At 58.9% G+C, this 24,788-nt stretch overlaps 1 protein-coding gene across 1 annotated transcript in view; it reads right to left on the reverse strand.

The window, feature by feature from the left end:
- Positions 1 to 6,967, reverse strand: part of NMNAT2 (nicotinamide nucleotide adenylyltransferase 2) — a 68,292-nt gene extending 61,325 nt beyond the window's left edge. The window contains exon 1 of the mRNA XM_062211226.1: positions 6,834 to 6,967. Within this exon, the coding sequence (XP_062067210.1) occupies positions 6,834 to 6,918 (85 nt within the window). The 5' untranslated portion in view covers positions 6,919 to 6,967. The remainder of the gene's footprint in view (positions 1 to 6,833) is intronic.
- Positions 6,968 to 24,788: the final 17,821 nt, after the last annotated feature.

Here is a 24,788-nt window from a genome sequence, read left to right on the forward strand (position 1 = left end):
AAGTAATTATTTCTTTGTCTCAGCAGCCCTCCTCTCGGCTCCACCCCTTGGTTTGGGGTGGGTTCTCTAAGAAACCCGCCTCTCACGGTAGCTGTGAGCATGAGACCCGGTCGGTCAGTTCAGCGGGGAAAAGCAAACGAAGCCATGGCTCGTGTGACCGAAACGTCCAACCCTCCTTTTCAGCCCATTCTCTGTGTGTCACAGGCAGACACAGCTCCCGCCTGTGACACTGCCACAGGTGACCCACAACCTCCCCTGACCCCTGACCCAGGGAGGCCCCAGGCACCTCCGGGAGAGCTGGCTTCCGAATGGCTCTGGGAACGGTGCCAGCAGCTCCCAAGCCCACAGCCTCAGCGTGGAACAAGCGTCTCAGGCTCTGCTCTGTCCCTTTGCCCACCAGAAACACCCGAGCCAGGAGGTCCCTCTCCCGTCCTTTGATCCGTGACATCGGTGAGTCTCTGTCTGTCTTGAGGAAGACGAGAAGCCCAGAAGCTCCCAGGGCGAGGCTCGCTGTCCCGTGCCACAGAGACTTGGGATGTTTCCTTCCGTGCTTGGCTGGAACACACACCTTCAGGCTCGAAGCAAGAGATGGGACGTTCCCCCACCACCCCCACCTGACTCCACCCCAGGGCGCCCCAGCCAGCCTCACGGTCAGAAACCTACAAACCACCCCGGGCTGCGTCAGCATCACGCACCCACCACACCCCCACGTGGATCTGTCACCTCCCGTGACTTTCTGCGCCCCAGCGACCTCCATCCCCAGCCAGCGAATGCCTTCTCTGGCTTGAACTCCGAGCTGCTGGGACACACGCCCGACCGGCCACCATCTCCCCGCCCTCCCCAGTCCACACCCAAACTGCAACTGGACAGTCACTTCTAGCCCAGGACAATAGGACAACACCACGCCTTCCTGCCCTGGCCGCTCAGGACCCAGGAGCCTCGGCGGCCCCTGCCCCGGCCTCCACTCGCCTCCCCCACATCACGCTGGACCTGCTCTTGTACAGGGGCCGTTCTGTGCGCAGCACAGATCTGACGTCCACTCATCTTGTGTTCATACAGGGAGGATTATGGAGAGCCTGCCCCACGCCAGTCCCGGGAAACAGGCCAGCGGGGAGACCTGGCACCGTGTCTGTGCTCAGAGGGTGACGAACAAGCCACGAACACCGGGAGGAGCAAGCGGACGTGGGAGCGAAGGAGGCACGGAGGCTCGGGGCCGGTGCTGGCCGCCGCACCGCGCTGTTGAAGAAGGGAGAGAAGCCGGCCGAGGCAGCCGGCAGCTAGCGGGGGCTGGGTGGTGGTTAAATAAGCACTACAACGAGCGCTAACCAGAACAGAAGCGCTCCTGGCTCGCTCTCAGCTGCGACGCGGGAAGGGACGCTTTACTGAGCCGATTTTGTCGGCGGCCTGCGTTGGGAGGCTCTCGTCCCCTCGGCTGACAGTAAGCACAGATGGCTCCTTCCGTGGGCACCGCGGCAACCAAGGATGAGAGAGCAGGCGTCCAGAAACCGGTTCTGTGCTGATTTTTGCTTCTGACCTTGACCAAGCGAAAGGGGAGTGACAGCCTCCAGCTCATCCAACAGGGGTGCAAAGCATCATGCTGCCCAGCTTAGGGCCTGAATACAGCCCAGTGCGACCCCAAAAGGGGCGTGTATGGGAATTTCGGCCTCGCCCAGCGGTGCCGGGGTGGCGCCCAGGGCAGGTGCACCAGCCTCGGGAGGGATTCTCGGTGCTGCCCTCGAGCTCCAGGCTGGTTCCGTCTGTCTCTGCCAGGTCATGGCACAGCCGGGGCCTCGCCACACATGGCGCCACGCTCTTGACCTCCAGACTGTGAGCCACACACACCGGCTTCCTCCGTGGGCTCCCACGACAGACAGACTGAGACGCTTCTGTGCCGAATGACCTCTCCCGGAAGCGTTCCAAGAGTGTTGAGCAGCGCCCTGGCTTCCGGCAGTTCTCCGCACGCAGCAGCTTGACCTCGCTGCTCTCACGGTTGCTACTGCAGCACCGGCGCTGCCCTTCCAGCCCCTCGGCAGGCACAGGAGCCCCCCGGCCACCCCCTCGGAGAAACAGGATGGGACCACGACTCTTTCCAAAGACCCCCCCTGCACAACACTAAAGCATTCGGAAACAGGAACTGGCGATTTCGGTTGTTCTGCCGGCATCTGGGTGCCGGGGTGAGACCCTCTACTAGTACAGCACCTTCGCCGGGTCAGCCCCGCGCTCCCCTCCCGTGAGCTGCCTGCCTGACTTCCCGGAGGCAGACTTGACAACAGAGCAAAACATAGGTTTATTCTACCTTCTTCCCTTCCTATTCAAACCAGCTCCCCGGGGCCAGGGGCGTGGCACAGCAGGTTAAGCCGCTGCCTGTGATGCCAAACAACATATGGGCGTGGGTTCGAGTCCCAGCTGCTCCACTTCTGATCCAGCTCCCTGCTAATGTGCCTGGGAAAGCAGCGGAAGGTGGCCCAGTGCTTGGGCCCTGCACCCACGGAGGACATCCACGTGGAGCTCCCGGCTCCTGGCTTTGGCCTGTGGCAGCCTTTTGGGGAGTGACCCAGCAGATGGAAGACCTCTCTCTCTCTGTCTCTCTTCTGCCTTTCAAGCCAATAAATGAATCTGTTAAACAAACAGGCTCTCCGAGTCCCCCACTGGCAGGCTGGCTGTCACCAACACACGTGTTTAATGTCAGGTCTGTCTTCAACTAGGGGTGAGGCTTTCATAGCTTTCTGTACTAGAAACTGAGAACTCAGACTGAAACAACAACTCCAGTTTAACATCACCTTCTTAGGAGACAGCATCCCTAGTGGAGGTTCACCTTGCCAGAAACTTTTATTCCTGCCTGAACACAGTTTTTTTTAAAGATTTTTATTTATTTACTTGAGAGGTAGAGTTACAGACAGTGACAGGGAGAGACAGAGAGAGGTCTTCCATCTGCTGGTTCACTCTCCAGATAGCCGCAACAGCCAGAGCTGAGCCAATCCAAAGCCAGGAGCCAGCAGCTTCTTCCAGGTCTCCCATGCAGGTGCAGGGGCCCAAGCACTTGGACCATCTTCTACTGCTTTCCCCGGCCACAGCAGAGAGCTGGATCAGACGTGGAGCAGCCGGGACTTGAACTGGTGCCCACATGGACGCCGGCGCTGCAGGCGGAGGAGTAACCCACTGTGTCAAGGCGCTGGCCCCGAACACACGTTACAGCTGAGCGTGTGTCAACGTCTCCATCACAAGGGTTACGGTTTTCCTTGACGTTTCTGCAGTCACAGTAGGATAACACGCACGGCCCCGGAGCACGGAGCTCACACCGAGAACTGTTCCGAGGGCCACTGCACGCACACGAGGGCAGGTCTTTTGCCGGAACCTGCTTCTGCCCTCGTCTGTGGTCTTTCTCCTTCAGTAAGCAGTGGATTTCAGAGCACAGGAGCTCTACGAAAGGCCTCTAGTGTCAGTCCTCTGTGTGCGTGTGCTTCCTCCTTAAAACTGTATCAGAAATTTCAGGCACTTCACAGAAAGTTTGATAATTTAATTGTACTAATTAGTCCTGTGTTGTAGGGGAGGAAATTTAAAGAGCCATTTAAAAGGAGGAAACAGCTCATGGATAACTGTTTTTTTTTCTTCAGAGATGGGGAAAGTGCTTAAGGAAATGCATATTTAGAAATCTCATTCAGCTGATGGCCAATTTATTTCTCATCTGTTCGTGTGTGTTGGAAGGAATGGAGTGCGCGTGGAATAACCGGGTCAGCCTCGGCAGCAACCCTCCCACAGCCACACAAAGGCCCCAGCGGGAGGAGTCGGGGAGGCACGGGCAGGCCTGCCCCTGCCACCTGCTCCCCACGCAGCGTCCAGAGAAGGTCCCCGGGCCCTGCTGGCCACGTCTTCCTCAAGGCTCACCGGTACGAGCGGTGCTGCAGCAGCAGCTTCGCCACACACACGTCATCAAGAGCTCGAAGATTCCAACAGGAAACTCACACAACAGTGTTCACGTGCATTTGTGTCCTGTCCCGCCTGCCCCTCACATGCTGACGTGTGCAAATGACTCAGGCCATCACGCCCTCTCAGGGCCATGCCCCACGACTGGACAACTGGACGACTGGACGCAGGAGCTCTGAGGACTGAGCCACCCCTGGGCCTCAGTCCCAACACCATGTCAATCACGGCTGCAGTCAAGTCTCTTCGCCTGTAACCTGCGCAACCCTCGGCCGCCACTATGCCCATGTTCCCGTGGTCCATGTGCCAAGCTCACAGGGAACCCGGAAACCGGCCATCTTCCTCGGGTTACCAAACTCTTCTGCGGGACGCAACCCACAGATCTCAGGGTCAGCTGTCCATCTGGTCATCCAAAACCACAGGGCGACCCACACCACGGCCACAGGGAGAAGGGAGGTGCACCTGCCGGCTCCCTGCAGATTTCTGGAGGGAGGGGCAGCAGCCAGAACGCGGGCAACAGAGGGGAATAACGTGGGAGCCCCTGTTCCCAGGTCACGGGGGTTCCTTTGGAGCCCTGGGTGGATGTGGGGTCTGCGGATGCTGGAACGGCCGTCGATAGCGCACAGAAAGCTGGCTGAGGTCGCGGTGAGACCCGCAGAGGCGGGAGGGGGTGGGGGAGGGTCATCCACAGCCAGGCCTTCCCAGCTGGCCCGGCTCTGCAACCCAGTCGGGTCTCCCGGGGAGGGGGGAGGGAGGGGGCGGCGCTCAGCAGTTCCGCTCCACCCCCCAGACCGGGGTCAGCACCGTGAGGAGGGCGGCCGGCTGCTCAGACTGAACGCACGCACTTCTAACTTACAGATCCTGTTGTCTCAGGACCTCCGCACACCTCCCTCAGGCTCCTACTGCGCGCTGCGCGCCCCTGGGTCCCTGCGCCATGTACCCAAGTTCCAACAGGGCTGCCTCCTTCCCTGCCCTGCGAACCCCTGGCCAGCGGCCAGCGGCCCCTCCACTCCCTGTCACCCCAACACGCACTGGCACACCTGCTCACACACAGCACCCAACACACACACTCACACACCACCACACCCACACGAAATACATCCACAAACACCCAACACTCACATACCACTGACACGTACACACAATACATCCACAATCAACACACACTCACGCTCACATACCACCACACACACAATACATCCACAAACACCCAACACACACGTACACACTCACATATCACCGACAAACACACAATACATCCACAATCACCCAACACACACACACACACCACCACACGCACAAACACATCCACAGTCACCCAACACGCACACACATGCTCACATTCCCTGGCCACTAACACACACCTGCTCACACTCAGCACCAAGAGGCACGTGTGTCCGCTCTTACCTCACGTCACCAACACGCACCTGCTCACACGCGCATCACACACAGCATTCACATCACCCAGTACACACACCCGCATCACCCTGAGACAGGCACACTCAGTCTCATCGCCGCCACGCACCCACCTGCTCACACACACGCACACGCACACACACACCTGCTCACGCGCCCGCTCTCCCGCACACACACACAGCATTCACATCACCCGGTACACACACCCGCATCACCCTGAGACAGGCACACTCAGTCTCATCGCCGCCACGCGCCCACCTGCTCACACACATGCACACGCACGCACACACCTGCTCACACGCACATCACACACAGCGTTGACATCACTCACGCGCCCACCTGCTCACGCACACACACACCTGCTCACACGCACATCACACACACAGCGTGCACATCACCCACGCACCCACCTGCTCACACACACACACACACACCTGCTCACGCACACGCGCCCACCTGCTCACACGCACATCACACACACAGCGTGCACATCACCCACACGCCCACCTGCTCACGCGCACATCACACACAGCGTTGACATCACTCACGCGCCCACCTGCTCACACACACACACCTGCTCACACGCACATCACACACACAGCATGCACATCACCCACACGCCCACCTGCTCACACACACACCTGCTCACATGCACGCGCCCACCTGCTCACACGCGCATCACACACACAGCGTGCACATCACCCACACGCCCACCTGCTCACGCACACGCACACACACCTGCTCACACGCACGTGCCCAACTGCTCACACGCACATCACACACACAGCGTGCACATCACCCACACGCCCACCTGCTCACACGCACATCACACACAGCGTTGACATCACTCACGCGCCCACCTGCTCACACGCACGCGCCCACCTGCTCACACGCACATCACACACACAGCGTGCACATCACCCACACGCCCACCTGCTCACACGCACATCACACACAGCGTTGACATCACTCACGCGCCCACCTGCTCACACGCACGCGCCCACCTGCTCACACGCACATCACACACACAGCGTGCACATCACCCACACGCCCACCTGCTCACGCACACGCACACACACCTGCTCACGCGCACGCGCCCACCTGCTCACGCGCACACACACGCACACACACACCTGCTCACGCGCCCGCTCTCACGCACAGCAAGCCTTCCGGTGCCACCGCGCGCTGGGCCGAGCCTCGGCCCCTTTGGGCCCGCGTCATCCCCGCGGCTCCCTTCCCCGCCGCGGTCGGCGCCGCCAGACCCGCGCAGGCCGCGCCCCCTCCCCATCGCGCCCACAGCCCCGGACCGGCCTGGGCGCCGCCCCAGCCGCCAGCGCGTTGTGCGGGGCCCGCGGCGCGCACCCTCCCCGCCTCCCGCAGCCGCCCCAGCCGCGGCCCCGCGCCCGCCCGCGCCCCGCCCGCGCCCCGCCGCCCCCGGCCCGGCCCTCCCCGCCCCCACGGCACCTGGGCCGCGCCCTCCGCGCGCGGGGACTCACCGAACATCTGAATGTGGCCTTTGGTGATGGGGTTGAAGCTGCCGCAGGCCAGCAGGATGACGTGGGTCTTGGTGGTCTCGGTCATGGTGCGGCGGGCCCCGCGCGGGCTGGGGGCGCCCCTGGCCGCGTCTCGCCGAGCTGCGGACGGAGAAAGGAAGGCGAGGCGGGCGGCGCAGGCTGAGCCTCCGGAGCCGCTCCAGACGCACGCCGCGTCACGCCCGCCTCCCTTAACGCTTGCGGCTCCGGACGGCGCCTTTGTGTGGCTGGGCCGGGCGTGCGCCCTCCGCTCCCGGCTCGGAGCGCGCTTCCTCCCTGCCCCGCAGTGTTGCTCCGTCCCCAGCCCCGGAAGCCTTGTCAAGATTCCATGTATCTCATTTATTTGAAAGACCGAGAGCAGAGAGAGAGAGATCTCCCATCTGCTGGTTCACTTCCCAAATGCTGGGCGTGTGTGCGCGCGCGCAGAATCTCCATCTGGGTCTCCCCACGTGGGCGGCAGGGACCCCAGTCCTCCCAGGTGCCCCTTAGCAGGGGGCTGGATCCGAAGAGAGCGGACCGGAACCCAGGGGACTCAGTGTGGCTTACGGCCTGCAGGCGTCCCCACGCTGTGTCTTAGCTGCTGCTGCCCCAAATGCCTGCCCCCAAAGGGTTTTATTTTTGTTAAGATTTATTTTATTTATTTAAAAGACAGAGTTAGAGAGGTCTTCCATTCACTGGTTCACTCTCCAAATGGCCCCAGCAGCCAGAGCTGGGCCAGACTGAAGCCAGGAGTCAGGAGCTCCTTCTGGGTCTCCCACGTGGCTGCAGGGGCCCACGGACTTGGGCCATCCTCTACTGCTTTTCCAGGCCATAGCAGAGAGCTGGATCGGAGGGTGGAGCAGCCGGGACTAGAACTGGCGCCATGTGGGATGCTGGTGTTGCAGGCAGACTCTTTACTGCTACACCATAGTGCTGGCCCCAGGTTTGATTTTAAAAGGTGTTTTCTGGCTCTTGGCCTCAGAATGTCAAGTGAGAGATGGTAGTAGCCTGGCTTAGCGTGTTCATTTTTGCTCTTCTTTTCCCCCTTGTCAGATAATTCTCTACCACTGGAAGTCAGTCCAGACTGTGGCCTCCCATGTGCCCCCTGTCCAGGGAGAGGGCTCAGAGCTGGGTTAGAAAACACAAGTTATGGGGCCGGTGCTGTGATGTACCAGGTAAAGTCACTGCCTGCGGTGCCGGCATCCCATATGGGAACCGGTTGAGTCCTCACTGCTCCACTTCCGATCCAGCTCTCTGCTGTGGCCTGGGAAAGCAGTAGAAGATGGCCCAAGTCCTTGGGTCCCTGCACCTGTGTGGGAGACCCGGAGGAGGCTCCTGGCTTCAGATCGGCTCAGCTCTGGCCATTGTGGCCATTTGGGGAGTGAACCAGCGGATGGAAGACCTCTCTCTCTCTTGCTCTGCCTCTCTGTAACTCTGCCTTCAAATAAATAAACAAATCTTTATTTAAAAAGAAAAAAGAAAACACAAGTTATGGGGCTGGTGCTGTGGCGTAGTAGGTTAAGCCTCCACCTGCGGTGCCGGCATCCCATATGGGCCTGGCTTGAGTCCTGGCTGCTCCACTTCTGATCCAGCTCCCTGCTATGGCCTGGGAAAGCAGCGGAAGACGGCCCAAGCCCTTGGGCCCCTGCATCCACTTAGGGAACCCAGGAGAAGCTTTCTCTGCCATCTGGGGAGTAAACCAGCAGATGGGAGTTCTCTCTCTCTCACTCTCTGCGTCGCTCCCTCTATCTCTCTCTGATTCTACCTTTCAAATAATTAAATAAATAGATATTTGAAAGCACAAGCGATCCAAGTGGAGGCAGAGATGCACCCCTCGGCAGGCGTCTCCTAGGGTCTGGCTGTGCCTCGGACGGTGCTCCAAACCCTGCCGTCGAACAAAGCCTGCTCCCCTGAGTTATCGCATTGTGCTGGAGGGAGACCGACCTCCACAGGCAGCGGTGCAGGGCGCAGTGGTGGACAAAGCCGCCCTCTGACGGAACCCCGAGTCCAGGAGGCCTCTTGGAAGAGGCCTGAATGACTAGGGGGAGTTGCTGGCTGCACACAGGGAGGAGAGAAGCCGGCATGGCTGGCGGATGTGGACGGAGGGACCCTGGCCAATGATCAGGGCAGAATCAGGAAGGCCTTCCAGGGAGTAACTCACGGTGGGTGGCCGTCAGATCCCTCTGGCTGCCTGTCGGGGGGTTCAGGTGGGAGCCGGGGGGCTTGCGGGAAGTTCTGCTGGTGGCGCAGGCCCGTGCAGCCGCCCTGGCTGGAGGGGATGAGAAGTCGGCAGTTTTGGGGATGAGTTCTGGAGATTTGTGGGTTACAGTCACTGCGGACGGCTTGGATGTCAAGGATGCGGGAGAAGAAAGCTGGAAAATGTGCAGGAATTTGGCTTGGGCAGCGCAGTGGTCTGAGGTCCAGGAAGCCGGGGAGGAACCGTTTGACAGTGGGAGATGTTCCGCTCCGGCACGGCCAGCGAGGACCCGGTGTTTGCTCGGCTGAAGCGGGAGGCAGATCAGTGGGGAAGGCAGAGGCGTTAAAGGAAGCTGAATGGGGCTGAAACCTTGACACTTACAAGCTAGGCAATTAGCATAATTACAGTGAGGCAATAAATATTTATTGGGTGTCTGCCTTGCACAAGCGCTGACTTAAGGCTGAGAGCACAACAGAGTCCCTGCCTCCGTGCGGCACAAGTTCTAGAGGGAAGAAACGGTGAGCACAGCGACACGAGGCACCGAACCAAACCTAGCGGGCAAAGGGCTTTGGAGTTAAGCTGGTGCAGGCGGCCTTTGTGAGAAGCCAGGTCGGGGTGGGGGCGGAGCTGTCCCCGGGGTGTCTGGAGCCATGGGGTGGCAGCAGGCACAGCAGTGCCTGAGAGGGAGACGCTGGGGCCGCGGGAAACCCCAGGAAAGCAGCAGAGCGGTCCGGCGCCGCTGAGGCCCCGGATTGGGCTGGGGCTTTCCCCGGCGCGTGGGGCGGCCACGAGGGGGTCTGAGTGGAGAGGGGCAGGGGGGTGGTTTGGGTTTGGGAGCTGCGAGTTTAGGAGCCATCGGAGCAGCTTACGTCTGAATGAGAGGACGAGGGCAGACTTGGCCGTGGGGCGTGGGGTGGGAGCTGCCCTCCGAGGGGGTCGCTGGCAGCCTGGGCAGGGGGAAACTTCCCGGATGCTCACCGAGGCTGCATGAGGTTTCATCCCGCCTCAGAGATGAGAGGCGGGCACGGAGAACACAGCCAGGGCGAGGGGAGGCCACGCCTTCTCTCCTGGCTTGCTTGGGGTGAGGCCACATGCACCTCGTTTTAAAAGCCAGGTAGCTCCACCCACCAGGCCAGGATCACAGGTGCAGGTGCAGCGGGCAGAACACCTGCCCTGGAGCTGCCCGTGACAGCTGCGCGTGCGGGAGTCAGTGGGGCTTCTCTGCAGAGGGGGGAGGGCCGCCTCGCCGGGCTCCAGGGACCCCGCGCGCCGGTTCTCACAGGCAGGGCCTGGGGACGTGGTCCGGTTGTGAGGCTGTGGCCCTCAGGACCGGGGTCAGTGCCCTTGGGAGAGGGACTCCCGGGGGCTTGTTTACCCCTCTGGGGGAGTGAGGACACAGTGGAAGGCACTGCCTGTGAGCAGGAAGTGCACGTTCCCGGGCTGCTGGCAGGCCAGTGCCCTGCCCAGGGGCTGTGCGGGCAGGTGCATGGTTCACGCGAGCACCCGGCCCACGGGGCTCTGTTGCAGCCGCTGCTCCCTTCTGCTCGCCTGAGTGACTGGGCACGCACTCTAGTCTGCTAGTTCACTTTATTTTTCTGTAAATCGTGTGTGTGCTTTTGCATTTTGGTTGAAAGGCAGAGAGTGAGGCAGAGGGAGATTTCCCATCTGCTGGTTCGTCCCCAAAATGCCTGCAGCAAGTGGGGCCTGGCCAGCCCGGAGCCAGCAGCCAGCACAGCTATCTGGGTCTCCCACGGGGGCGGCGGGGGTCCCACCGCCTGAGCCATCGTAGCGACGTCCAGGTTCCACGTTAGCAGGAAACTGGACCTGGCAGTGCAGCCGGGACTCGAACCCAGGCCCCGCAGCATGGGACACAGGTGTCCTAAACCGCGGCTCCACCAGGGCCAAATGTCTGCCCCTCCAAGTCAGCGACAATAAAAAGAAGAAAAGTGAGCCGACTCAGACTCCCACGTAGCCATGGGTTACGTCCAACAGTGCTGCCAGCCCAGTCTGGGAGGGAAAGGGTGACAAGGGTTTATACGGAAGCAGTAAATGTCTCCAGCCTTATAGGATGTATCTTAAGTGACAGTCTAAACTCTGACTCACCGGTTGTGGTCCCGACAGTCTTTGTAGCTTTCTACTTTTCAGTTATGTATTTGAGAGGCAGCGTTACTGTGGGGGAGGGGAAGAGATTGAGAGAGAGGAAAAATCTTCCATCTGCTGGGCCAGGCTGAAGCCGGGAGCCAGGCGCTTCTTCCAGGTCTCCCACGTGGGTGCAGGGGCCCAAGCACTCGAGCCGCCACCTGCTGCTTCCCCAGGCAGGGAGCTGGCTCAGAAGTGGAGCAACCAGGACTGGATCCTCACTCCAGCATGGGATGCCAGTGTCACAGGCAGCGGCTTAACTCACTGTGCCGCAGTGCCGCACGCGTAGCCAGGAGTGCTCTGGCCTGGACCAGGAAAGCACCGGGAGCAGGTCCCGGCTCTGCGCTTGCCCCTGTGCGGCTCAGCGCAGCCACTTGTTGCTAAGCCTCATCCTGTCGGCGAGCGCTCCGGGTTGTGAGATGAGTATGGTATGTGCTGAAAGTGCCGTCAGATGGTGCACACTGCAAACACACCGCTAGGGGAGGCTGTGGTGGCGCAGCAGGTTGAGCCACTGCCTTTCAAGTCACGGCTGCTCCGCTTCTGATCCAGCTTCACGCTCGCGCACCTGGGAAGGCAACGGGTGATGGCCCGAGGACCTAGGCCCCCGCCACCCCACAAGGGAGACCAGGGTGGAGCTCCTGGCTCCTGGCTTAGGCCTGGCCCAGCCCTGGCTGTGGCAGGTGTTTGGGGCGTGACGCTGTGGATGAAGGATCTCTCTCTCCCTCTGTCTCTTCCCCTCTCTCTGTCACTCTGCTTTTCAAATAAATAAATAAATAAGGCGCACTCTCTGGGGTTGCTGAAGAATCAAATAAGCGAGTTAAGGCTGTTTTTAAAAGCATGTTGTCAGCTGTAGGTCAAAGGCCACGATCGCTGGCACAAAGCACCTATTGCTTTAAGTGTTTGGCTGTTTCTGTTGATGGGTTTGTCAAGGATGCTTCTGGAAGTACCAACCTCGGTGGATAATGGCTTGGGGGATTTGCCAGCCGTCTGTATATCACTGGCCAAAAACACGCTGACGGCAAACTTCCTTCCAGCGAGAATCCCAACAGTGGCTGGTGAGGTGAGAGGCGGAGCGTCTGCTCCTGGGTGACCGGCGTTCTCAGTGCGCACCTGCTCTGGGGGCTCAGGGCAACGTGGTCCTAAACAGCCAGAACCGTTGCAGGCAAAGAGAAGCAACCAGAGCCTGAGGCCGCTCATCGGAGCTGTCCCTGCCGTAAAGACCCACTTGGCTGGGGTGGGCGCAGTGCCTGCTGGGTCCGACTTGGAAGGGTTAGGGTTAGGGTTAGGTTTGGATTGGGATTGGGGTTGGGGTTGGGGTTGGGGTGGTGTTGGGGCTAGGGTTGGGGTTAATGTTGGGTTTAGGGTTAGGGTTAGGATTAGGGTTGGGGTTGGGGTTGGGTTGGGGTTAGGGTTAGGGTTGGGGTTAGGGTTAGGGTTAGTGTTGGGGTTATGGTTAGGTTTAGGGTTAGGGTTAGGGTTTGGGTTGTGGTTATGGTTGGGGTTATGGTTAGGGTTAGGGTTAGGGTTAGGGTTAGAGTTAGAATTAGGGTTGGGTTTAGGGTTAAGTTTAGGGTTGGAGCTGGGGTGTTGGGGTTCGGTTGGGTTATGGTTGTAGTTAGGGTTAGGGTTTTGTTTAGGGTTGGGATTGGGATGGGTTTAGGGTTAGGGTTAGCGTTTTGTTTAGGGTTAGAGTTATGTTTAGGGTTAGGGTTTGGATTAGGCTTAGAGTTACGGTTAGGGTTGGAGTTGGTGTTGTGTTAGGATTAGGGTTAGAGTTGGGGTTGGGGTTAGGGGTAGAGTTATGGTTATGGTTATGGTTGTAGTTGAAGTTAGGGCTGGGATTGGAGTTAGGGTTGGGGTTAGAGTTGGGGTTAGGGTTAGGGTTAGGGTTGGGGTTGGGGTTGGGGTTAGGGTTAGGGTTGGGGTTGGGGTTAGGTTTGGGGTTGGGGGTTAGGGTTGGGGTTTAGGTTATGGTTAAGGTTGCAGTTAGGGTTGGAGTTGGGATTAATGTTAGGGCATCAGCATCTCTTGGGTGGAGCTGAGTTGGATGGCAGGACCGTCTTAGGGTTAGGGTTGGGTTTAGGGTTAGGGTTGGGGTTAGTTTGGGGTTGGGGTTGGGGTTAGGGTTGGTGTTGGGTTTAGGTTAGGGTTAGGGGCATCAGCATCTCTTGGGTGGAGCTGAGTTGAATGGCAGGACCGTCTTACCGTCTTAGGGCAAGGTTGGGATGACTGGCAGCCATCACTCTCCCTTTTTCTCCACAAGCACACGTTTACATCCAAAGAGCATAAACTGTGCCTGGATCAAGAGCCTCCTCCCACCAGCCCTAAATCTCCCGAGCCTGTTCAGACTCACTGTTCCTCTAATTCTTCAACGCGTATCTTGCAGTTGATGTGTCCCTAAGTGTCAGAGCTTGCTCGTCAGTGCTGGACGTGGTGCACTGCCGGCACCAAAGGTGAGGTCTCCCAGCCGCTGGGCACCGCGTTCCATCAGGCGCATTGCCTTGGCGAACCCAGACAGCCACGGATTTATTTTTTCAGCACGGCTTCTTTCAGATATTTGGGGTGGTGCAGAGGATGATTTCATGTTCAGACGGAAGAGCTCACAACTTATGCGATGTTTTCCCAGGAGCAGAAGTAGGAGATGGAGAAGTCAGCTGCAGCCAGCTTGGATAAAAGTGTAATTGATTAAGAAATAAAATCATTCCCTGAAATGACATCTGAGACCAGCTTGCCTCCCTCCTCTGAGTTGCCCAAATGGAAAATACATTTGAGTCAAGAGAACGTTAAATAAAGTACAGGGAACCTAAAATACACAATGTCTTTCCACCAGGTCTGCACTGCACAGCGCACTAAGTCAGATCCGGCCTGGGATCCGGTCCCGAGACTCCAGCGTATCCGATGCAGACAGTGTGTTGTGGCTGCGTGACGTGGGTGACTGCCCACTGCTGGCCGCACAGACCTGCACAGGCGCGGCCACCCTCAGCCTCCCCCGGGAGCCAGGAGCCACACACACCTCTGGATCGTGTAAGGAAGGTCCAGAAATAAGCAGCAGAAACCTCTCCAAACCGGCGGTTAAGCCAAAGAGCGAACTCACTGACACACGAGGCTGGGGCGTCTGAGGAGCAGCCAGGCTTCGGCTTCGGGCACCGCGTCCGAGCCGTCGAGGGACAGCGGGCACGGCCAGCCGCTTCCCTGTCTCCTCCCTCTGCGCTGCTTCCTTCTCCGAAGGGCCCACACAGACCCTACTCCCCCTGGAAGGGGGAACTTCTTTCCCAGGAAGGTGAGCGAGGGTCTCGGAGCGCTCGTCTGTCCGGCCCTGGTTTGGGTCCGTCCCCGATCGCTCGCCTTGAGGAGCAGGAGGGGGTGTTCTCATCGGCCTCCTCTGATCGGACAGAGGCCAGCTTCACGCCAGCCACGTGGACTGGGCAACACTACGAAACAGCAGGGTGGGGGAAGCGTGGCGCAGCCGTGCTCCCGTGGTTGCCTGAGAAAGCAGCCAGTCGGGGCTGGCGCCGGGCGTAGCCGGTGGAGCCTCGGCCTGGACTGCCGGTGTCCCACACGGATGCTGACTGCAGTCCACTTCCGCCCCAGCTGCCTGCTGGTGCCTCTGGGAAAGCAGCGGAAGATGGAACGACCGCTTGGGGCCCTGCACCCATGAGGGAGACCCAGAGGACGCTCCTGGCTCCCGGCTTTGGCCTGGCCCAGCCCTGGCACTGGGGCCATTTGGGGAGTGACTCAGCAGAGGGAAGACCTCTCTTCTCTCGCTCTCGCTCTCGCTCTCGCTCTCTCTCTGCCCCTCCCTCTCTATAATTCTAACTTTCAAATAAATAAATAACTCTTAAAAGACTAAATAAATAGAACTGGTTTCCGGGGCAGGCTTCGGGCTCCGTGCTGCCCTCTGGCTTCCTCCTTCGCCCGGGTTCCCACCACTGCGATGCAGACTGAGCTGGACCTCCAGTGTCCCCAGCCGCTGACCTCGAGTCATCTGGGACCACAGGTCTGCTCCGTCCACCACGTCACAGGGGCAGGAGGGGCACTGCCCACTCCTGATGGCCAGCACAGCCCCAGTTAACTCTGCCAGGAAAAGCAGGCCCCGGGAGCCAGCAAGGGTCAGGAAGGAGGGCCTGGTGCTCTCTGCTCATCCGGGAAGTCACTCTGGTCAAGTGGTGGTCCTCACAGCGGGTGGGAGGTGGTCTCGAGCTCCACCACGGGTCCTAGGCCTCAAAGCCGAAGCCAAGGCAAGTGCAGCTGCTGCCCCCGGCCCTGACCCTGCAGTAGAGGCCAGTGAGCACACCTGGCCCCCGGCGTGGGGGTCACAGGCTCGTGATCTCCTGCTGAAGTGAGGAGGGGCGTGGAAGGGGGAGGGTGCGAGCAGCCCCACACCCAGGCACTCGCCCCAGGAGCTCCAGAGCTGCCCGGCCGAGTCCGGGCCCCCTTCCTGCCATCTGTCCCTCGTCTTAGCCGTGTTCCGTCCTCTGGCCAAAGGGACATTTTCTGGACTATAAACTGGACCATCTCGCTGGCTCCCCCAGTGCTCTCAGGAAAATACCCAAACCCTTGGAAACCTGACAAGTGCCCGCCTGGCCAGGTCCCACGGCTCCCACGGCTCCCACGGCTCCTGGCCTCGCCCTCAGCACGCCAGGGCCCCAGACTGCACCTCTTTCAGGTGTCACATGTGGTGGGCTCTCTCCCTATGGCTGACTCCGGCTCAACCAAGAATTTACTTAATTTGCTCCCGAGCCTTTTGTGAGCCCCCGGGCTCTGCCGGCCCCTCTCCTAGCGCCTGGCCCGTGGCCGGGCACGTATCACATGTCCTGTATTGCAGCCGCTCTGTGCTTGGCTCTGCACCTGCCCTGCCGTGGGCCGTCTGCTTAGCCGTCCGCACACCCTCATGGAAAGTTCACTTCATCTCAGCAGCGCTTCTGTGGTGACAGCCTGGGTACGGGCCAGGAAGCAGGCTTCCCCAAGATCAGGAACTCGGCTCAGGCTGAACTTGGCTCAACAGCTGAGCGCAGGGGGCAGGCTTGGAAGCTGAGGTGAGCCAGGCGCTCCACTCCCCCGCCCCCTGGAAGTCTTGCTGGCTGCTGCTGCCCTCCTGTCAGCCAGGGTCTGGTGCCCAGCGAGAGTTCAGCACATTCGCGGTGTTTGGCACAGTGGTTACGATGTACCGGGGGCGCTGCTTCCAGTGTCAGAGCCTGGATCTCAGTCCCACCTTTGCTTCCAACGCCAGCTGCCCGCTAACGCACCCAGGGAGGCAGCAGACGATGGTTCAGGCAGCTGGGCCCCTGCACCCCGCGAGAGACCTGGAGTGAGGTGCTGGCTCCGGCTTCCGCCTGGCTCAGCTCTGACTGCCATGGGCATTTAGGGAGTGAGCCGGTGGAAGGCCCTGTCTCTCTGCCTTTCTAATGACTTGTTTTAAAAACTAAATATTTGTTTAATGAGCTTGGAATAATTTCTGCTCCTGGCTGGATCAACTCTCCATGCATATATATTGTTCCCATCCTGAGTGAGATGTCCCAAAAGCTGAGAGGCACTGCCCAAAATCAATCCCAGCGAGCGTTTGGAAAGCCGGTGACCCTGAGGTCTGCGCCGTGTGGCTCCGCCGTGCAGGACAGGAGCCCCTCTGTGCTGTCCAGCACACGGGGGCGTCGGCTCCAAGCCCCCGGTACGTTGGTGAGCTCTGGGGCAGAGAGTGAGCCAGGACGTTCCGCAGACTCCCTTGCCGCCGGCTCTCCCACTCACCGAGCGCCGGCCAAGGGCATGACCGCCAAGGGGCAGTTTTGGGAGCCAAACTCCGGGCCCCAGCTTCAACCTCTTTAGCTCTTTTTTTTTATTTTCTTCTTTTTTAGATTTTTGCTTGTTTATTCAAAGGGCAGAGTTACAGAGAGAGGGAGTGTGTGGTGTGTGTGAAATTGTGTGCGATGATTGTGTGTGATTTTATGTATTTGTGTGTATGAATGTGTGTGTGTGTAGAGATGTTTTGCTCAAGGTGAATGTTTAATCAAAATTTCAAGTTTTTTTTAAGATTTATTTATTTATTTGAGAGGCAGAATTACAGAGAAAGGGAGAGACAGAGAAAGAGATCTTCCAACTAATGGTTCACTCTCCAAATGGCCACAATAGCCGGAGCTGGGCCAACTAGAAGCCAGGAGCCAGAAGCTTCTTCCGGGTCTCCCAAGTGGGTACAGGGACCCAAGGACTTGGGCCATCTTCTCCTGCTTTCCCAGGCCACAGCAGAGAGCTGGATCGGAAGAGGAGCAGCTGGGACTTGAACTGGTGCCCATATGGGATGTTGGTACGAAAGGCGGTGGCTTAGCCTACTGGACCACAGCACTGGCCCCAAAAATTTCAAGTTATTAAATAACTTAAGCTAAAGTTGATCTATGAAAACAATTAATGTAACCACTATGAAAACAGTTTTGTCTGCATAATGAGTAAGTTTAATCAACATGCGCGCACAGATGCGGAGAATTGTTACCGTTTTGAGGGTAAGACGTGCAAAGGTCACAGACGTCTGGGACGCCTTCTAGTCTGGAAGCACTGGGTGCAGTGGGACTCACTGACACGCGCTCAGCTTGGCACAAACGTGCCGACTATCACGGCGGACCGGACCCGGCGTCACCTCCCACTCACTGAGCGTAGAGGGGAACACCTTGGGTGCATCTGACAACCTGAGATGTGCGTTTCAGCACCGCCCCAACTGCCGCTAACACCGCGGTCGTCTAACGAGGCTGCCGAGATGTGTGCCGATCCACGCACTAAGACCAAAGGCACGCAGCGCAGACCCAGGAAGAACCCACTCGGGTACGCTTAGTTGATTTTTCACAAGGTACAAGGTCGGTTTGATGCGGAAGATACAGTCTTCTCAACAAACGTGCTGGAACAAGTTGACACAGGCACACACACACAAAGTGGTTCACAGTCCGACGTAGATCACATACCCCCAATGGAAGACATAGAAATAAAAAACCTTCTAGAAGTCGGTCTTATGGCGTAACGGGTAAAGCTTCTACCTGCAGTGCCGGCATCCCACATGGGCACTGCTTGGAGTCCCGGCCGCTCCACTTCTGATCCAGCTCTCTGCTAATGAGCCTGGGAGAGCAGCAGATGGCCCAGTGCTTGGGCCCCAGCACCCACGTGGGAGACCTGGAAAAAGCTTCTGGCTCCTGGCTTCGGTCTGGCCCAGCCCTGACCACTGGGGCCATTTGGGGAGTGAACCAGTGGATGGAAGACCTCTCTCTTTATCTCTTTCCCCATCTCTGTAACTCTGCCTTTTGAATAAATAAAAATAAATATTTAAAATTAAAATTCTAGGAGGAAACCTGATAGAGATTTGCATGATCTGAGGTTAACTGATGAGTTTTTAGCTACGGCATCAAAAACACAATGCATAAAATAAAAAAATAAGTTGGGCTTTTCAAAACTGAAGACTGGCTTAGCAAAAAAAAGGAAGAAAGAAGGAAGGAAGGGAAGAAAGGAAACTTAAAATAAAGACAAGTTACAGACTGGGGGAATATCTGCAGATCACATGTCCAACAGAGGACTTACAGCTCAAATATAAAACTCACAATTCAATAAGAGGAGAAGCAGCCCTGTTTTAAAAATAAAAACAAAGAAAAGAGCACTGAACTGGGGAGATCTTTTCCAACGTTGCACAAACAGCAAAGAAGCACAGACGAGGCTCCGAAGCAGCCTGGTGGGCGAGGGCCGGAGGGAGCCGGGCTGCCAGGACGGCTGGCTCCCCACAGATGCTGGCAAAGGCGCTGCGGCCAGCACCCCCCAGTGCACTCGGGAACACAGGTCTGTGCAGCAGCGTGTGCGTTTTCTTGAGTGGTCCAACGACACCACTCCTCGGTAAGTAGTAGGGTGATCGCAAGCTTGTATGGACCGGCACCGCTGCTCACTAGGCTAATCCTCCACCTGCGGCACCGGCACTCCGGGGTTCTAGTCCCGGTCGGGGCGCCGGATTCTGTCCCTGTTGCCCTTCTTCCAGTCCAGCTCTCTGCTGTGGCCCGGGGAGGGCAGTGGAGGATGGCCCAAGTGCTTGGGCCCTGCACCTGCATGGGAGACCAGGAGAAGCACCTGGCTCCTGCCTTCGGATCAGCGCGGTGCACCGGCCACGGCGGCCATTGAGAGGTGAACCAGCTGAAGGAAGGCCTTTCTCTCTCTCTCTCTCTCTCTCTCTCACTGTCCACTCTGCCTGTCAAAAAAAAAAAAAAAGAAAGCTTGCATGTACGGAAACCTGTAGGTGAGAATTTACAGTCGCTTTAATCTTGATAACCAAACTAGAAGCGACTGAGATGCCGTCGAGAGGTGAACAGATGAACAGCTTCTGGCGCATCCATGCAGGGACTGTTACTCAGCGATAAGGGGGAACCCGCCATCGTTCCCTGAACCCCAGGGATGAATCCTAAATGCACGTCTGCAGGTGGGAGAAGCCAGGCCCAAAGGCCACAGACGGTTCGACTTCGTTTGTGTGATTTTCTGCAACAGACAGACTGTGGACGCAGAAGGCACAGGACGGGGCCGGCGTTCGCAGCAGCGGCTCAGACGTCCTTGGCACACCTGCACCCCACGCCGAGGGCCTGGGTTTGAGTCCTGGCTCTGCTTCTGACTCCAGCTTCCTGCCAATGCGCCCTGGGAGGCAGCAGCGATGGCTCAAGTAGTTGGGTCCCTGCCACTCACATGGGAGACCCGGAGAGAGCTCGGGGCTCCTGGCTTCAGCCTGGCCCAGCCCTGGCTGATGTGGGCGTTTGGAGAATGAATCAGCAGAAAAGGAGCATCTCTCTCTCTCTCTCTCTCTCTCTCTCTCCTTTTCAAAGAAAATAAAAGTTAATCGATTAATTAAAAAGCACAGACCAATGGTTATCAGGGGTTGGGAAGAGGGTGACTACGAGGGGCCACACAAGGCCCTTCTGGGGGTAGCAGGAGGACGCCGGGCCAGCACGTGTAGACTGGCACACCTGTTCTAGCTCAGGTGCACTTACCGTCCAACGTGCTGCCGTTTGCTGGTGTCTGCAGGAATGGCCGAGAGCTCCTGCAGTGACAAGGCCGGTTACAAAGAGGCTCGCTGAGGGACCAGGGCGCTCCGGTCCCAGCCTCGGCTCCCCACAGGAGGCCCTCTCCCCAGCAGTGAAGGGGCCGTAGGGGGCTCAGCTGTCCCAGCGTGTGGTGGGCTTCATCGCCAGCCATGCTCAGCCAGCCACGGCCTTGGAGCGAGGGCTCCGCAGAGGGTCAGTCGCCCGCAGGAGTGGTCCACGTGGTGATGGGACAGGGGACGGGATCCTCCACTGGAGAAGTGCTCCCAGCCGCCGCCCGCCGGCAGATCCAGACAGGTGCAGCCAGTGGGTGGAGCGTGGAGGAGAAGCAGGGTGCTTGTGCGGCCTCAGAGGGCCTCATGCAGCAGTGCCTGCTGGTTGCTGTGCGGCTCAGGCCTGCGCCCACGTGTCCTGTACTGGCCAACCCTTACCCCTCCCCCTTGGGCGTGCATTGGCCTCGCTGATTGCACGTGGAGTGGAGGGGAGAGACCCAGCGGGCGCTACGTCACCCAGGGGTCAACTGTGCTAACGTCGGAGGCTCAGCTGGTGAAGCCATTCAGGGGCTCCGGGGCCAGTGCGTGCCTGGTGCTCTCCAGAGCTTCCAGGGCAGTGAACGCACAAGGAAACACTGCGAATGAGACACAAGGGGCCTGACGGTGATCGACGGGGACGGCACTGCGGCTCAAAGTGGGTCTCTTGGGGTGCCCACATCCGTATCAAAGGGCCTGGGTTCAAGTCCTGGCTGCTCGGCTTCCAGGCCGGCTTCCTGCTGACGTGCACTGGGAGTTGGCAGGTGATGGCTCAAGCACTCTGGGCCCTGCCGCCCATGGGGGCCTGGGCGAAGTCCTGGCTCCTGTCGTAGGCATTTGGGAGGTGAACCAGTGGGCGGGAGGTCTCCTCTCTCTCTCTCTCACTGACTTTCAAGGTGAATAAATAAATAAGTAAACGTATGTCCTGGACTGGATCCCAGAATTTAAAAATGGAAAACGGGTGACATTTGAGTGAAGGCTGCAGTTTGTGAAGGTTGTGCCTGTGTCGATTTCACAATTTCACTTTTTTTTTTCTTACAGGCAAAGTTAGACAGTGAGAGAAAGACAGAGATAAAGGCCCAAATGGCTGCTATGGCCAGCACGCTGCGCTGATCCGAAGCCAGGAGCCAGCCAGGAGCCAGCTCCTTCCTCCTGCTCTCCCATGGGGTGCAGGGCCCAAGCACTTGGGCCATCCTCCACTGCACTCCCGGGCCACAGCAGAGAGCTGGCCTGGAAGAGGGGCAACCGGGACTAGAACCCGGTGCCCATATGGGATGGCGGCATCACAGGCGGAGGATTAACCAAGCGAGCCACGGTGCCAGCCCCTCACAATTTCATTTTTTAAAGCAGTTAATTTACTTGAGGCACAGAGAGAGAGAGCAAGATTCCCATCTCCTGGTTCTCTCCCTAGATGCCTGCAACAGCCAGAGCTGGGCCGGGCTGAAGCCGGGGGCCAGGAACTCCACCCACGTCTCCCCTGTGGCCGGCAGGAGTCCGTCCCTTGAGTCGATTCGCACAGCTTCAGTCACTGTTCTTTGTTAGACAACACGCCAACATTAGCGGAGACGACAAGACAGCGTGGGTCCTCTGTGCCATGTTTGCAAATGTTCTGTGAATCGAAAGTGGATTCCAAACGAAACTTTAAATGGAATGTCTGAGGCCGTGCAGACTGGCTGTGTCTGACGTTCTTGGGGTTAATTGGGTGATCTGGCAGAGGGGCGGTGCTGGGAACCGTCTCTCCAATCACAAAGCACGTCCCTAGGAGGAGTGCTCTCAGCAGCCTTGGCCTTAGCCCAGCCTGGCTGCTGTCACAAAGCACCGTGAACCGAAGTGCGGTTCTGGCAGCTCTGGGCTCCCAGAGTCCCAGACAAGGCGCTGGCCCGTTCCGCACCTGCGGAGGTTCCCACGCTCTCGCTCGTCACTGCCTCCTGCTGTGTCCCCAGCCTGTGGGAGGGGCTCAAGAGTGCCTTTGGGCCTCTGTGTAAGGGTGCTCCTCCCATTCCGGACAATCCGCTGCCACCTAAGACCACCATGGTGGTGGGGGAAGGGCAGTAGGGACCAAGGATTTGAACAGAGGACTTCAGGGGGAGACAAACCTCCAGGTGGCAGTAGTAAGCGTGGGAAACGCATTTGCCCTCGGGAGGAACAATTATTATTATTTTTTTTGACAGGAAGAGTGGACAGTGAGAGACAGAGAGGCAGAGAGGAAGGTCTTCCTTTGCCGTTGGTTCACCCTTCAATGGCCACTGTGGCCAGCGCACTGCGCTGATCTGAAGCCAGGAGCCAGGCGCTTCCTCCTGGTCTCCCATGTGGGTGCAGGGCCCAAGCACTTGGGCCATCCTCCACTGCACTCCCTGGCCACAGCAGAGAGCTGGACTGGAAGAGGGGCAACCGGGACAGAATCCGGGCCCCAACTGGGACTAGAACCCGGTGTACTGGCACCGCAGGCAGAGGATTAGCCTATTGAGCCGCGGCGCCAGCCAAGGGAGGAACAATTCTTGAGACAGGGCTGACCGTTTTTGATCAGTGTCACATTGAATAGGAGGGGGAGGAGTGGAGACTGGGGAGGGAGCAGTGGAGACTGGGGCCAGTGGAGACTGGGGGTGGGGGTGGAGACTAGGGGAGTGGAGACTTGGGGCAGGGGCCAGTGGAGACTGGTTTCCCGAGTGCTCCCATGTCGGGGGACTGAGTCAGCACCTGTGGCTCTCAGGGGTGGGCTGGGCAACCTGCTCCCAATTACTGTGCAGGACCCAAGCCCCCCAGCCCACTGCCCCAGCCTGTGTTTGAGGCTGTTTACAAATGTGTGGCCCGGGAGGCCAGGATCAAACCAACAGCGAAGCCAGAAGTTCTGACAACGGGGACGGTGAGGAAACTATGGCCAACGTGGACCCTCCCCCGGCCCTGAGCGCCTGGGCCATCACCGGCTCCCTGCGCAGCCAGCAAGCGGCTGGGAAGGGAGAGGCGGCTTCACGGGGTGGCCTGACGGTGAGCCGGTCCGCGTCCTAGGCCATGCCTTGTCCTCCGTTAGGGCGCTGTCTCCTCTGTCGCCGTCCGGGGCCTCGTGGCCTCACCCTGGCTGAGCTCCTGCCTGCACAGGGGCACTTGCGAGGCTCCCGGAACACGGCTCTGTTTAGGGTTTCTGCTCCCACTTGCCTCCCAGAGGCGGCTAAGAGGACTTCTTCCCCGACAACTGTGCCGCCCCGGACCTGCGTTCTCTCCAGGGCACCAGCTCCTCTTTGCCGTGAAGTCACGGTGCCAAATTTGCCACGGCACAATCATTTCCATGGCAACCGGATGTGGTCCTCTCCAGGGAGTGCTGATTTCGCTCTGACCAGCATCAGAGCAGGAGGCGGGGGGCCGGAGCTGACACTTCTCATCCTTTCTCCAATTCAGATTCTCTGAAGAATTCCTACCTTGGGCTCCGTAATCCGACACCCAGGCTGCATGTGTGTTTCATGCAGTTTGTATATGAAGTGCCTGCTCAGCAAATAACTAAACCTGCAAGCCAAAAATAATGAGTCACACAAACCTACACACACAGGCATACACACGCACACACGCTCACACACACAAGCACACACGCACACACACGCACACACATGCACACACAGGCTAGCTGGAAGGTGCGATGACTCACACAAGCCCTTGTGGTGCAGACAGAAGAAAAGAGAACCGAGAATCCACTTCAAAGACGCGAAGGCTCTGAGCCTGAGAAATCCGCTCCGAAGCCGTGCCAAGAAGTGGAGGCCAAGCGCCCCAGTTTCTGCTTGCTCGAGGCAGACACAGCAGGGTCCTCCATGGCTGCCCGGCCACCTGGCCAGAGGAAGGCAGGTGCACAGCGCAGGTGACCCGCACCCGGCTGCTCCGCTTTCATCGCGCGCAGCTAAATCACAGTCTTTGGAAAACTCTCGCCCACCATTCGCAGTGCCCCAGGTGCCCAGAGGTCACCGCCGCTGACAAGGGAGCCGGTCAGCGAAGCATCAGAGGAGAACGCCTGATGGGTGCATAGACAGAGCAGCCTGCAGGACAGACGACAGGGACTGCCCCGGGGGAACGTGCTGGCCAGCGACGTCACACATAGCCACACACAAGGCACTTCCAAGGTTCACTCACGGAAAGCCCCACACCGGAAATCCGTGGGTGGTTTTTTATGGTGCCGTCTGCAGTGCAGGACGGGCGCGTCAGCGGGAGGTGTCCCCTGGAGGAGCCACCCTCGGTCCCTTCTGCGGTCCAGCTTCCAGGTGGAAGGTGGGAGAGCGGACGCACGTGTGTGTTTGAATGGAGATGAGAAATACCCCGCCCTGCGCACAGATGGGGACGAGGAGGATGGGCAGGGAGCGAGAGGTGCGGGAGGAAGGTGGGGCAGGGGCAGGAGGGGAAGGAGGACTTGGCTGCGCCCTGGGGTGGGTGTGAGATGTGGCGCTGGCTCTCCTGGGCCTTGGAGATGTCGGCCACGGCATGTTGCTCCGCAGCCCTCTCGCACACTGGTGTGGAGTCTCCAGAGTGAGCCGGTGCTCTGATGGGCACAGACGCTGGG

The sequence above is a fragment of the Lepus europaeus genome, chromosome 14 (assembly GCF_033115175.1).
Source record: "Lepus europaeus isolate LE1 chromosome 14, mLepTim1.pri, whole genome shotgun sequence".
In the NCBI taxonomy this organism is placed as follows: Eukaryota; Metazoa; Chordata; class Mammalia; order Lagomorpha; family Leporidae; genus Lepus; species Lepus europaeus.